The sequence below is a fragment of the Neodiprion lecontei genome, chromosome 7 (assembly GCF_021901455.1).
Source record: "Neodiprion lecontei isolate iyNeoLeco1 chromosome 7, iyNeoLeco1.1, whole genome shotgun sequence".
Classification (NCBI taxonomy): Eukaryota; Metazoa; Arthropoda; class Insecta; order Hymenoptera; family Diprionidae; genus Neodiprion; species Neodiprion lecontei.
This window is the reverse complement of record NC_060266.1, coordinates 25,916,499-25,930,543: the sequence shown is the minus strand read 5'-3', so window position 1 is coordinate 25,930,543 and position 14,045 is coordinate 25,916,499. Positions and strand designations below refer to the sequence as shown.

The window sequence follows — 14,045 nt, the reverse complement described above, 5'->3', positions numbered from 1 at the left end:
TCTGTTACTAAACTGTTCAGCAAGCTTTGACACAAGCTAAAATTTAATAAACTGCAGCATAATAATTACACTCGATTCCAAGCCGATTCACATTTTTTGTGTCGTAGCTGGTTGCCTGAACGGACTGACTGAATTGAACTTGCTATCAATGCAACTACGCACTTACCGAAAGTTGGCCGCACAAACAATAACAAATGACATCCGACGCAGAGAGTCGAGAATCAAAATCGCTACAACCTGAAGTTGCACAAAAGAATGAATATTTGAATCACTAAACTCACCTTCGATGTTGCAGGCTGCTTCTAGAAATTTCACTAACTCGGTTCTTTTATGGGCCATACGCTGCACGCCGTTCGTGCATTATTCACAATGAGTTTTGCGGGAATACACTGATCAAATAACTTGACACAGGTTTTTTTTCTTTTAACCATAAGGTATCGGTGCTTGGCCACGTCCCGAATAAGTACGAAGCCTGTACACGGCGCTCTGAATTCTCGACTAACTGCTCGCGTGGTTTCACTACGACTGCTCGGAAGCGATTGACGCCGCGCTGCCCTCGGAAACGAGTCTCAACCGGTCGAAAACACCATCCGAGCCGCACACACGCGGTCTGACGTTCGAAAAATTATTATTGCACGCGGCGTCGATTGATATTTTCTAGCGACTTTCGGCCGAATAAAATACATTGACCGCGGATATATTCAGTCAACGTAGAACATGCGTAAAGCTAAAGGAAAAATGAGAAAAACCTCTGACCTTCTCTCTTGTCGACGTATGAACATAGGACTGAAATTAACAAGATAGTATTGCCGGTTACGTATCTGTACACCGCTGTACATATGAATTTAGATTTGGAAATGGTCGTATTTGGGTGTGAAGATTTTATAATAACCGTGTGTGCATTCACCGTCCAGCCGCCTCGAACACTAGTTCCAATAATCTATTTCGTGTCAGAGAACGCTATACTAAATAATGAAAACACGAAAAACGCATGATCTTGAATTAGAGCTGATAACATTAGCGAGTTTTAACTTCTATTCACGTCACCATTGGAATTGTGAGCGTAATAATTACACTCGTTTCCAAGTGCATTCACACTTTTTCCGTTGTAGCCGGCACTTACCGAAAGTGAGCCGCATAAACAATAACAAATGACACCCGACGCAGATAGTCGAGAATCGAAATCGCTGCAACCTGAACGTGCACAAAAGAATGAAAATTTTCAGTCGAAATTGGACCGATCTAGAAAAATACTTATAAACTTCGATTCTATGATGCACTCTCGCGCAGTCCGAATACGCCATCAACTTTACTCCATCTCGCTTCTTCGTTTTGTCCATTTTTGTACACTGCCTATAAAAAATTCTAGATTTTTAAATTCTTCGAACACTTCACTGACCTAACCACGTGCGACATTATGCCGTTGCGTCGGTACTGGTCGGTACTCATTCTCATGAGCGTCTTTTTGCCGCCGACTGCGTGGCGATACTGTGTCAATTTGACGCCCGTGAAAATCCAACCTTACGGCGGTAAGAATTCCCAGCGGATGATCATGATCGGCACACAGGTGATAAAATGCGGAGTTTTACGCACCGCTGTCAGACGTAAGGATAGATTTTTATCTACATTCTCTCTTCTCACTTCTGTTTCACAATGAGATTTGGTTCATTCGAAATTACCGGACATCACCAATTTTCCATCATCCAGCTGCATAAACGATTGTTGTACTTTGCCCCGGCACAAGTACGTTCGAAAGTTTTTGATATCTAGATTGCGCGTACGTGCGTAATATACCTATCTGTATTATCACTGTTAAAGAATTTATGATGAATTATTTCAGAGTCCCTGAGAATGTCGATGACAGCGAATTACGCCACCGCACCAGGATCTAGCGAGTTTGGAACCCTTAACGTTTCAGTACCAAAGCCTTTTGTTTATCACGTCCAGTTGAACAGACCAAAGAGTCTAAATGCTGTCGACAGACAAATGTGGATGTGCGTATTGTTCGTCGCTTATGGTTTTGCTTACTGCAAAGGAAGTCATACTGTCTACACATTTTTATTGTATTGGCATTACAGGGAAATCAAACACTGTTTCAATGAGCTTGGTGAAAACCCGGATTGCCGAGTAGTTCTTCTTTCTGGTGCTGGAAGGTATTTCAACGCAGGTAAGATCACATCGCGTTGTAAAAGTTACATAATATACCAAAGCTTCAAAATTTACGGGTCGCTAATCTTGAAGCTATGTATTGTGCCTTATATTACAGGGATCGACGTTAGCCTGCTAATGAGCTTTGGTCAGAAGCTCGCAGAATACGAGGATGTTGCTCAAAAGTGCAAGGTGCTCAAAAAAGAAATTGGCATATGCCAAGAATCACTTTCAGCAATTGAACTGGTACATTTTCCAATCTTTATTTTGTATCTTGTTCCATGGAATTGGTCGAATTTAGTATAGTTAAGATATCCGTTCGTCACTGTTTCACTGTTTCAGTCTCTCATGCTTCGCTAGTTGATTAGAGCGCATAATATATGTTCTAACATGAATAATGCTGAGTAAATGTCACAAGAATAGTACGGAAAAACAAACCAATTGTAAATTGTCTCTATTGCTTTCAGTGTCCAAAACCAGTAATTGCAGCGGTACACGGAGCATGCATCGGAGCAGGCATGGGGATGATTACTGCTGCAGATATTCGCTACTGCACTAAGGATGCTTGGTTTCAAGTAAAAGAAGTGCTGATGGGACTAACTGCGGACATTGGAACTTTGCAAAGAATGCCGAAGATTATGGGATCTGGAAGTTTGGCCAGGGAGCTCGTTTACACTGGGAGAAAATTCGATGCGACTGAGGCCTTGCACAACGGATTAGTCAGCAAAGTTTACGACGACGGGGAAAGGTAATATACAACGTGACTCATAATTTGCTCAGGTTAAGAGACATCAATTTCCTCAGTTTGCTCGCTGGATCAATTTCGCTCGCCCAGGAAATTTCTGCAAAGAGTCCTGTCGCTGTTCAGGGCAGCAAGCTGAACCTAAATTACTCCAGGGATCACACTGTCCAGGAAGGGTTGGACCACGTTGTGAGTACTGTACTTCTACAGTGTAAAAATTGAAAAACACTAGATTCTTATACTCATGATAATCATGCGTACATTGCGAAAGAACATATTTGAATTGTGCGTTCCTCATTTTTGGAAAACATTTTACGCCGATAGTCGTCCTCTCTCCAGTTGTTTTTTACAGGATCTCATTCATAGTCAACCTAGAAATAAGCGAAAATTACAGGATTAACATAGTTGCAAAGATTCGAATTTGAGTAACTGAGTACTTAATGATCGTTATTAATGATAGTTATAATTATTGTTAGTAATTTTGGTTTCTGCTTTCAGCTCATGTACAATCAAGTAATGTTGCAAAGTGAGGATCTTGCTAACTCTGTCATGGCACAGGTGAGCAAGAGTGGGGAAGCGCCTGTGTTCTCCAAACTGTGAAGGATAGAGACCACTATTTGTCAGCGAAATCAGGTTCCGACTACCTGTTTTTCTGTAACTATGACCAATGTAAACAAAGATAAATTAGGGAACTTGACTGTTTAATAGCCAATATTTTTATCACTGCATATCCGTAAATCGCAGTATCAGTCTTACAATTGGACATCAATTATTTTTGGTAATAAATCGATTTCAATACTCAAAAAGTACATTGAGAATGTAATTATAGTCTAGCTATTACACAGTGACTATAAAAATAGTAATATTGTATGTACTTGAGAATTTCACGGACAAACTATGTTTAATTTTCTTTTGTTCATAATTTTGACAGTGTCAATGAGGTACCGAGGCATCAATAAGGCTGCCCAAACCTCGTTTCTTAGGCATGGCCGCAAGCCGATCAGCCTCAATTTTATCGGCAACTTTATAAGGATTGGTATCATCCGGATATTTTAACTATGCAGGGAAAAAACCAGAAATTCTGTATGTAACGGGTAGAAGGACAGAATCGTTGAATCTGATCTTTTACATGGATTATGTTTTGAATCTCGAGCTATACTCACAATAAGCAGATTGATAAAGTGTTCATAGTTGATTCTATTCGTTGCGGGGTCACAAGCTACAAACATCATCTCGTTTACTTCATCTTGAGTAAAAGGCTCTCCCAGTTCCATCAGTGCTTTTGCCAAATCATCTCTCATAATATAACCGTGGTTTTCAGGATCAAATAGCTGGAATGCTTTCAATAATTCCTCAGGTTCTGCTGGCTTTAATCTGAGGATAATTTTCCATAATTGCTACTTGGTATTCATGACTCTTACTTGCTGACAATGATACTTGGATCAACGTATGCGGAGAGAGTCAGACTCACTTGTGTTCGTTAATGGTTTTAGTCATATATTCTACAAATCTGGATTGTGAAACGGAATTATTTTCCACATCCTCCAACTGAACTTGAATTTCCTGCAATTCTGCCTCAGTCATAACACATCCTGTAACCCAGGCAAATAAATTTCAGTCAAAAATGCAAGGAAGGACAGTTTCAGACTTGCTACATTCTAGTTTGAAGAGTATTCCCCTTTTAGTGCTTACCTAGCGATCGTATCATTGTTCCCAAGTCTCTGACATCCACTTCTTGGATTTTGGCAGTGTCAAAGACGTCAAATGCATTGTGTATCAGTTTTTCCAATAGATTCGGCCCTTTTAGTGAAATAAGCTTGTGTTATTCACCACTCTGAATGTTAAATTTAGATTTAGGTGCGATAACCAGAAATGACTGTTAGAAGAATTGCATCAGCGTAAAACATAATCTAAAATCGTGACCGACGATGCGATTATGTGAACGCTAATGCAAAGGGATAAAAAATTAAGCTTTAAGAACAGAAGATACCCTCCGAACTTGATAAAGACAATCCCCGTTTCATTACTGAACTTCTGCGGCGTACCTCGCTATTTCGTTCTTGCGCCATATTGACCAAATAAAATCACCCCTAAGACCGTTACTGCGAGTTACCGCGATGGTGTGTGTATTACGGAAAGAAGATATCGCGAAAAGAATTCATTTCATTACGTATTTTTTCGCGCTCTTATCCCGCGGATGTCATCATCGACAACTGAACGAACATTTAGGGTGTGAAGATTAACTAAAAAAAAAATTGCACGGGGTGTGCTGTAAGCCAGTTCATAATTACCGCCGCCCGAAACATCCCTACTTTGGCCAATCGGATCGCTTTTCGTCGGTATATGTCAAATGAAAGAGTAAGTTTGATTGACTGTCGCAATGGCGTCGTTTCGAATTCGCGTCCGACGAGCCAATCGGATATGCCGTATCACTCCGCGTATTGTTTGCAATGTCGCCGCCATATTGCGAGCGCAGCGCGGGTCACCGTCGCGTGTATGGCTCATTCCTGAAAGCATTTTCGATCGAGTAAATATTGTGCGGTTGTTTGTAAAATAAATAAATCCATCGCCATGGATCCCGCGAAGCTGAAAGTGGTCGAGCTGCGGGCAGAGCTCTCTCATCGCGGTCTCGATACCAAAGGAAATAAAGCTGTCCTCGTCGAGCGACTCCGCAAGGCTTTGGAGGACGAAGAAGCCGAAGACCGTAAGAAAACATTCGGCTTACCGCTCACTAGGCGTTACTGCTTATCCCAGTAGTTTCCCGCTTAAATTGCGTCCAAACACGGCGTCTAATACAGTCTAGTCACTGGCGCCGGAAAACTGTTTACTCCTCGATTGGAACACCCCGATATCCCAACCTATTTCCAACCTGTCTTCCTTACCTCAGGACGCCGTGATTTTTTATGCATCTGATTTCCATTTTACTTATTATCAGGAAACGCAACAATCTCAAATTCAATTATGTATGCTCCAGTGTTATTTGTTACTTTTCATTCATTTAGAAGTCGAAGAAACGACGATCCCTGAGTCGAACGATGAGGTAGGTGTGGATACCAGGGAGGCACAACCACACGAGCAGTCGCCAGAGCCGGAACCTGCAAAACCCTCACCAACCGCTAAAACACCCGGGGGGCGATCTGCTCGCAGCGCTTCAGCTACCAGCCCTTCCAAAACACCTTCGAGAGCAGCTGCGAGGGCGAAACAATCGCCTTCTCCAGCCAAAGCTCCACCACCGGAAGAACAGAGGAAGCCTTCCCCTGTACCTGAGGAACCAGCTCCCGAGCCAGATGCGCGCGAACCTGAGGTCCCTCCTCGAGTTGCAACGCCTGAAAATATTACAGATCCCTCCACAAGATCACCAGTGAAAGAATCACATACAGTTAGCCCTGAGAAGATAGAGCCGCAGCCTGAAGAACATGTCGAATCCGTTCTCGCAAGTGTGGAGGAGAGTCCGCAGCAAATGGAAGAACCTGTTTCACAATTTGAAGTACAATCTGATTTCACGAAAACCGCTACAGAACAACAAGTGAATGTGCCTGAAAAAACAGAAGAGCATTCGACTACCGTAATGGAACAGCAGCCACAAGAAGAATTTGTTGAGGAAACGCCTCCAGAAACCAAAGTTTCACATAGCTCCGAACCACTAGAAAAACTTGAACCAGTTGAATCTGCAAACCAAAATGATGAGAATCTTGATCCTGTCAAGGAAGAAATGGCTAAAGATGATGAAATGAACAATGAAGAAGAATCGAAGGAAGAAGATGTGGATGACAGGGTGTCCAACAAGGAAGAGAATGATACAAAAGATTCAATTGAATCTGTCCAAATCCAGGAGGAATCTGAACAAGATGAAAAGAATGTCATTTCTAAAACAGTAAACTTGGAACCAACTGTTCCAGGGGAAGAGGATCCGGAAGAAAATATACCTGAAGATAACAAAGAAAAAATTGAATACTATGACTACGACGAAAGGACGGTGAAACGAGAAGAACAGGTAAGTATCGTTTGCTTTTTCTTGTAGTGCTTACGATTCACTTGCAATCAGATATCAATAACTACTCCAAGGTTTGAAGAAATGTTTCTTGAGCAATATCTCGCAAGTCAACTGAACACAAGTCACTAATCGCACAAGTATTACCGTAAAGTATTTCATTGTATTCCAGGACGTAGAGATGAAGGATGTGAACAACGAAGAAGACAGCGACGCAGCAAGGGATAGAGACCGGAAAGATCGTAGAGACAGAAAGCGCAAAAGATCTTCAAGCCCACAACAGGAACGGTACAGATCACCACCGCCTGTAAAACCTGATGACGAACCAGAGCTTGAGGATGGAACTGTAGTATTATCCTGGTGTAAGTGAAAGTATTAGTCAACTTGGTTTATTCTTTGCAGTTGTAGTACTTCTAGAATCTTGAGTTGTGTGTTTTTAAACGTATGTTTCTATTTGTCAACTTAAACCCTTGCTTTTATTACAGATGATTCGGATTTAAACTTAATGATTAACAAGGATCATTTTTGTCAAGCAACTCCAATGCACAGTGACGGTTTTGGTTACATTTGGGCTGGTGCTAGGGCATCATTTGGTTTTCGTATGGGGAAACTCTACTATGAAGCCAAAGTTCTCGAGAACTGCAATATAAATTTGGCAGACGAGGAAAATCCGCATGTAGTTCGCGTTGGTTGGTCTGTTGGCGGAACCTCGATGCAACTCGGAGAGGAGAAGTTCAGTTACGGTTACGGAGGTACCGGAAAGATTTCGACAGAATGTAAATTCAAGGATTATGGAAAGAAGTTTGGTAAGGATGACGTCGTCGGGTGTTATGCGGATCTTACGGGCGAGACAAATATCGACCTCTCATTCACCGTGAATGGGGAGGATCAGGGAATTGCGTTTTCAATCTCCAAGGAGGAGATCGGTGACGTTGCTCTCTACCCGCATATTCTTACCAAAAACTGCACGTTTGGGTGTAACTTTGGGCAGGTTGAGCCATGGAGCAAGCGGATCCTCCCAGGATACATTTCCGTAGGCGAGGTTGATCCTCAAGAGAGAATTACAGGACCTCGTAGACCGGAGAGAAGAGAAGACTGCGAAATGATACTGATGTGCGGTCTTCCAGCTGCTGGAAAAACACAATGGGCCTTGAAGTATACAGCCATACATCCAGAAAAAATGTACAACATACTTGGAACGAACACTCTCATTGACAAAATGAAGGTTTGTGCAATATATACACTTTTTTTTTCTTAATATTCTGTGTCTCGCGTGTATATTTTTAAAATTTTAGATTTAAATTGACTAGCTTTCGGGACCAAAATCCCCATTAATAATTCAATCTGAGTAATTAACTGATTTTCATTCTTTACCAGGTGATGGGACTACCACGAAAGCGGAACTATCATGGACGCTGGGAAATTCTAATTGACAAATGCACCAGGGCTTTGAATAAACTCCTTGAAATGGCCTCGACAAGACGACGGAACTATATTCTGGATCAGGTGAGTCTTGATTGTAATTCTTTCTAGGATTACATTTTGAATTTTTTATGTGTAGATTGTATTGTTTAATGAGGACTGTGATGATTCCTTCACATTTTCACTACAAAAAGGATGATTTAAAATAGATGATACACCGTTATTTCATTATTTCTCTTGATGCATCGCAAATATTGCCATCATTACTTTCCATATTCAATATCATATAATTTTACACAGTTAAAAAAACTGTTCAGAGTCAAAAACTAACAAAAAAAAAAAATCTGAAGTCTAATTGCAAACTAAGTACAATCCGTGAATTAGACCTTTAAAATTTCATCATTGTCAGCCCAAGTTCGACGAGTTTCAACTTGTAAGTAGTTGGCTACTTTTAGGTTTTCTTCCTTTTTTTTTTTCTGTACTCTAAACCGTTTCAGCCAATTTTTATGACACATCTATATACACATATTACTGAACGGAACTGTAACTATAAACTGTGTAATGTTTTTTTTACATTATGTCCTTCCTGAAAAGATCCAGTTTATAAATAATGTAAACAGGGAGTTCAGTTCAGGTTAATATTTGTGTATAAAATGTCATGCAACGTGTAAATAAAGGTACGGATTAGAAACGTAAGTTGTTAAGTCGGCAAGAACGTCGCAATCATTCATGGGCGGTGTGAAGGTATGTTTAGGATAATTATCGATTAAGACCTATTCTGTTCACGGAAAAGACGAGTAATTTAAAACTTTGGCATATCAAGTTAATAGGCTAAAAAATGCTCACGTAACGTTAGTAGTTCCTGAACAAATAGCTAAAAGATTACCATTGTTGATCCATTTCGCTTACATTGTACCCGCGCATCGCGTATAGGTAAGTTAATAGAGAAAATGCGAGAATTAAGTTTATGGACTTGAAAGGGAACAGTCGAGTTTTTTTTGCTGCATACTTTTTTCTCTCTCATTTGACACCATTAGTGGAATTTTGACTAGTTGATAAGCAAATTATTGGGGTCGAAATCTGATAGTCTATCATCCAGTATACTGCGAGATGTAAGACGATATTGTATCCAAATCCGCATTGGACGTGATCCTCTGCAGGTAAGTATCGTATGTACATATATGCAAGTGTATGTATGTACGAGAGTATTAGATAAGTAAATAAAACTGATTTGAGCGTAGGTATACATCTATGGAAGAATGATAGAGAGAGAGAAAAAGTAGGGTGTACGACGAAAGCGCTTGCCTCTGCTTATTTAATTCCAAGAACGTTTTAATAAATCTTTGGAGAAAATACATCAGCGCCTGCCTGTTAATGCATCACGAATGAAATCTCATGACATCTATATTTTCTGTGGAACCGATACAGACAAACGTATATCCTACCGCACAAAGGCGCAAAATGAGGCGTTTCTACGGGTTTCAACGGAAGGCTGTAGTTATAGTACCAACGGACGAAGAATTCAAGTTACGCACTGCTAAGCGTGAGGCCATCGAAGGCAAGGATGTTCCTGATTCCGCGGTTCTGGAAATGAAAGGTTGGTCCCTATTTTCATCGGGAGTACCCGCGCTACATGCTATACTCTCCCGATTATACCCGACAAGGTCGCCTACGATATAACGTTATCATACAACTTTTAGACATTACTTCTTTTCTTCAACATATATTCCCAAGTTTCGCTGACAGCTACATCCTTCTCTTTATTGTCTCCTCATTTTTGATTCTGTGCCCCGTATCTTCTTAAATCGTTTGTCACCTTCTCTTACATTTACAATAGTTAGTTTTAAATACATTCTGTATCTCGATACTTGAAAATGAATTTACTGTAGGAATTTACGAGTTTTATAAAGGTTCTGTAATTGAGCTGTCATTGAAACTCACTGGTCAGCCTGACTGTCTTTCGCACGTTCATTTCTGGTAACAGCACCTTGGAAGAGAAAAATTATATCACGTCGGTGTTCTCTCATATTTTCAGCAAATTTCTCTGCACCTAATGTGGGCGAGTCTTTCGACGTAGTCGAGTACGTCGAACTTGAGGAAGAAGAGGCAAAGAAGCTGATAGAAAAGTACAACAAAGAAGGAAAAGAAGCTGGATTCTCCCAACAACAAATCAACAAAAGGCCACGTTTCGAGAAAGTCGATAGTCACAGGGACAGCCGTGATTCACGGAGTAGTCGCGACAGCAGAGACAGCCGAGATCATCGTGATCGCAGGGGTGGATGTAAGCTTGAATGGAAATAAAAACAAAAAAAAAAAAAAAACACGCTCATCAATCTCAGCTATAGGCGAAAACTGTGGATTAACTTGAAGCAAAATTTTTCACAGACCCAGAAAGAAGCCGCAACATGGGTGGATGGCGTGGTGGCAATAACGGAGGTGGTTGGCGAGATAGGCCACAACGTGGCAGTGGAAGTGGCAGCGGTGGAGGTAGCGGAAGCGGCGGGAGCAGTGGCGGATCAGGAGGACACCTTAGACACGGAGGAAACAGCGGGAGCGGCGGATACGGCGCAGCTTCTGGTGGTGGATGGAGGGGGGGCGGCAGAGGGGGACCTCTCGTGTCGTCGCACCGTGGTGGAAACGACAGACGTGGCGGTGGTGGAGACAGAAGGCCAGCAGGAGGAAACGATCGCAACCGAGGTTCTCAGCAAAGACAAGGCGGAGGCTGGGGAGCAATGGGGTGAGTCGGAGAAACATGAATTTCTGAACGAATTAGTAACTATTTATGAGACGAGAATAATTGCATCGGGTAGGGAATCTACAGAGATCCTGACCATACTCTTTCTTTCAGTTATCAAAGTTCGCAACAACAGAGTGGAGGTGGATGGGGTCAACAGGGTGGATGGTCCGGGAGTCAGTCTCAACAGGGTGGTTGGGGGCAACCGGGCGGGTGGGGACAACAACAATGGGGAGGTTGGAAAGGCTTTGGTCAAAATTCGTACGGCCAGGGTGGCTACAGTCAACAGAATTACGGGAATGGAAATTGGGGCGGATGGAATCAGCAACAGTATTATAATCAATATTGGGGCCAGCAGCAGCAACAACAACAATCTGGTCAAGCAGCCGTCACCGGTGCTGCTCAGACCGTAAATACATTTTTATCTTCTCTGTCGCATATGCGAATGGTTTAAATTTGGTGAGATCGTCACGCAATAATCGGGAAATTGGGTTATTTCAGGCAACAACGACCGGCGGTGCAAGCTCGACGAGCTCATCAACGACGAACTCAGGCACGTACGGGTATTCACAGGGCTGGCAGGGCTACACTCCATCCTACTCGTTCCCGACTCAAACAACGACGACGAATGCTCAGCAAGCTCAGCAACAGAAGTAGAAGTAATGAGACGTCGGTCACCAATTTATTATTAATTTCAGAAACGATGAGCGATATACGTCACAGCAATGTCGAAACTTTTTTATTTGTTGACCGTGTACAGCCCATATGTTTGTACATCTAAAGTATTCGATTAGATGGTCGCGACTACGTTTAGCGATATTCAAAAGGTCAACCGTCGTAGGGATTGTCTAGCCTGAGAGTACGTCCTGAGAATAGAGCTAATACACGCGCACCCGTTCGCTTCATCATCGGAGTCGACAATTAATCAACTTAAGGCCAGGGCGCAGACCAAGGTCAGCGGTTGGTGGCTATTTACGTTTGTACGTACAGAGATTATAATCTGTTATCACGGTTATTGTGTTGGTACAAGTTGACGGCAAGAAATGTATAAATATATTTCTTAATTATGCGGAAAAACAACGGCAAATATCACAGACATTTCAATCATGTGAATGGATCAAAGAGAATCAGTGGAATGTTATCATGTATGGCATATACATGTTGATCACACGACGTGGGTGGTAGGTTCAGGGTTCAACGTTTTCAGTCATTCCAGCAGTATCTATTTATCTCTCCTCATTGTTATCAGACGCGAATGAATATTGACTAGCTGATGAATAAATATAAACAGTTGCAACATAATTCCGTTACGGCGTTGTTTGATTTTTCGCCGTCAGATCTTACACACAGACTTATCTTTTATAAATTTTATTTCGCGGTCGAGCAAAGGATTGTGCGTTAGTTTCTTCAAAATTTGAAGTTTCGCGTCTAATGGCGTCTGTTGAGCGTGATTGTTTAACGCGCGACTTTGAGCATTCTTTCTATCTGATACTTCTTACCCGGGCGCACCTTACCATAAATTTATATACCCCGTATTGTAGATGCATATGAATGAGGTGAGTTTCAAATTGTACAATGTACATATTATGAAGCGTACGGATTTCGATTCGGATATTATACATATAACTACTGCACTTTTATAAGGCTTTAAGTATAAGCGATCAATTCATACACGACCATATTATTGCGTTCCATCATGTCATTATCACGGTGTTCCGAATGTTCAAGCCCCGCGACAATCGCAGCGCCCGAGATAAACTGTATACTTGTGTGTGACATAAGAGTACCTCCCTACTGTTCGGAATGCAACAAAAAAAAAAAAATTATTTACAATATATCTATTACATTTAGATTTTAAGCGATACTATTTACATATTATCGTAAGGATTGCAAATATGTAATCGGATATAAAAGGAAGAAAAGGAGTAATAAATAAAATAAAATGAAAAAATATGCAACATATTTTTTGAAAATAACCAGAAAATTTATTTAAATATATAAATGTAGTACGAACCAGTTGCTATGTTCGAACGTTTTGAGAAGTTTGAAGGGACGTTTTATAATGTAGCGTGAAAATTAGGGTACGCGTCAAACACGGTTTAACTTTCTTCTGTATGTATTTTTTTTTTTTTTTTTGTTTTTTAAATGTAATTTTAATATTTAAGTCATAGTCGAAATTGGTAAATTTACATATAGTATATACTATAGAATTATTAATATTAGTAAATAAAGTGTACAAATTCATTGACAGAAATAAACACCTTGTCTATTAAAGTGAAGTGTCGTTTAGTCGTCTACAGCCTCTATCATTCGAGAAAAGAACATTTCCGCCGTGAAATTTCGACAAATCCGGTAAAATAAACTGTGGTACATATTCCATCGTGCCCATTTTCGATGATTAATTTTTTTTTGGCGAAACGTCGCGTACAAGCGCATACGTAATTGTTATATCGAATCAAACAGTATAACGAAAAGTTGCAGTGGACCGGAGTTTTTTGTCTCCGCACGCGGCCTTTACGACAGGTTGCCTCAGGCGGAGGCTTTTCAGCCCTTGACACGCTCTTCAGCATTTACCAAAGTACACACACACACACACACACACACACAGACAAACGCACCTCACTGCACGTACACATTACAATTAAAAATAGGTCAACAAGTGTCGAATTTCCACAAGCAAATTCTACCTATAAAATAAAGCTGCAACAAGCGCATGCAAACTGCAATCACGCGGTAATAAGCACGCTTAGCTGCAACAGATTGAGCTTGATTCGTGCTGGGGCAACGCGTAAACACTGCGGACCATGTGCAAAGTGCATGCGGTGTACAAGGATATCTATTTGTTGCGCGTATTTTTAACGTTGATTCAAACCGATATACATACAAGCTCACACATCATGCTGGGTGTTCCTGTCGACCGGAGGAGAATTAGACTAAAAAAAGTGATAAGGTAAATTGTAAATCAGAAAAACTACCCCTGCAACGTCAAGTGTCGCAGGTGAATTTGA

At 41.2% G+C, this 14,045-nt stretch overlaps 3 protein-coding genes across 5 annotated transcripts; 2 read left to right on the top strand and 1 right to left on the bottom strand.

Moving 5' to 3' along the window:
• Positions 1-1,438: 1,438 nt before the first annotated feature.
• On the top strand, positions 1,439-3,699 carry LOC107224909 (delta(3,5)-Delta(2,4)-dienoyl-CoA isomerase, mitochondrial). 2 transcript variants are annotated; one of them, XM_015665156.2, is made up of 7 exons: positions 1,439-1,604; positions 1,841-1,994; positions 2,079-2,167; positions 2,267-2,394; positions 2,616-2,896; positions 2,953-3,079; positions 3,389-3,699. In XM_015665156.2, exons 1-7 carry the CDS (start codon positions 1,454-1,456, stop codon positions 3,488-3,490), a joined length of 1,032 nt encoding a protein of 343 aa, XP_015520642.2. In that variant the 5' UTR covers positions 1,439-1,453; the 3' UTR covers positions 3,491-3,699. The 2 variants fall into 2 exon arrangements, with proteins under 2 accessions (XP_015520642.2, XP_015520643.1); XM_015665157.2 differs by having other exon boundaries at positions 1,602-1,743.
• Positions 3,078-4,996, bottom strand: LOC107224913 (dynein regulatory complex protein 8-like). 2 transcript variants are annotated; one of them, XM_046744680.1, is made up of 5 exons: positions 4,881-4,996; positions 4,583-4,690; positions 4,362-4,482; positions 4,054-4,264; positions 3,078-3,261 (listed from the first exon to the last, which is right to left on the bottom strand). In XM_046744680.1, exons 1-5 carry the CDS (start codon positions 4,957-4,959, stop codon positions 3,247-3,249), a joined length of 534 nt encoding a protein of 177 aa, XP_046600636.1. In that variant the 5' UTR covers positions 4,960-4,996; the 3' UTR covers positions 3,078-3,246. The 2 variants fall into 2 exon arrangements, with proteins under 2 accessions (XP_046600636.1, XP_015520647.1); XM_015665161.2 differs by lacking the exon at positions 3,078-3,261 and adding an exon at positions 3,824-3,946.
• Positions 4,997-5,027: 31 nt separating this feature from the next.
• LOC107224922 (heterogeneous nuclear ribonucleoprotein U-like protein 1) lies at positions 5,028-12,950 on the top strand. The gene is made up of 10 exons (XM_015665176.2): positions 5,028-5,594; positions 5,893-6,884; positions 7,054-7,243; positions 7,367-8,106; positions 8,259-8,387; positions 9,732-9,900; positions 10,339-10,584; positions 10,689-11,040; positions 11,152-11,446; positions 11,539-12,950. Exons 1-10 carry the CDS (start codon positions 5,462-5,464, stop codon positions 11,692-11,694), a joined length of 3,402 nt encoding a protein of 1,133 aa, XP_015520662.2. The 5' UTR covers positions 5,028-5,461; the 3' UTR covers positions 11,695-12,950.
• The last annotated feature ends 1,095 nt before the right edge of the window (positions 12,951-14,045 follow it).

Excerpts from the sequence above, each read along its gene's own strand:
- LOC107224909 (XM_015665156.2), top strand. The coding sequence starts at position 1,454 with ATGAGCGTCTTTTTGCCGCCGACTGCGTGGCGATACTGTGTCAATTTG. Across the intron at positions 2,897-2,952 it reads GTTTACGACGACGGGGAAAG|TTTGCTCGCTGGATCAATTT; the intron begins GTAATATACAAC and ends CAATTTCCTCAG. Across the intron at positions 3,080-3,388 it reads AGGAAGGGTTGGACCACGTT|CTCATGTACAATCAAGTAAT; the intron begins GTGAGTACTGTA and ends TTCTGCTTTCAG.
- LOC107224913 (XM_015665161.2), bottom strand. The coding sequence starts at position 4,959 with ATGGCGCAAGAACGAAATAGCGAGGTACGCCGCAGAAGTTCAGTAATG. Across the intron at positions 4,483-4,582 it reads AACAATGATACGATCGCTAG|GATGTGTTATGACTGAGGCA; the intron begins GTAAGCACTAAA and ends CCTGGGTTACAG. Across the intron at positions 3,947-4,053 it reads ACTTTATCAATCTGCTTATT|TTAAAATATCCGGATGATAC; the intron begins GTGAGTATAGCT and ends TTCCCTGCATAG.
- LOC107224922 (XM_015665176.2), top strand. The coding sequence starts at position 5,462 with ATGGATCCCGCGAAGCTGAAAGTGGTCGAGCTGCGGGCAGAGCTCTCT. Across the intron at positions 9,901-10,338 it reads CGCGGTTCTGGAAATGAAAG|CAAATTTCTCTGCACCTAAT; the intron begins GTTGGTCCCTAT and ends TCATATTTTCAG. Across the intron at positions 10,585-10,688 it reads TCGTGATCGCAGGGGTGGAT|ACCCAGAAAGAAGCCGCAAC; the intron begins GTAAGCTTGAAT and ends AATTTTTCACAG.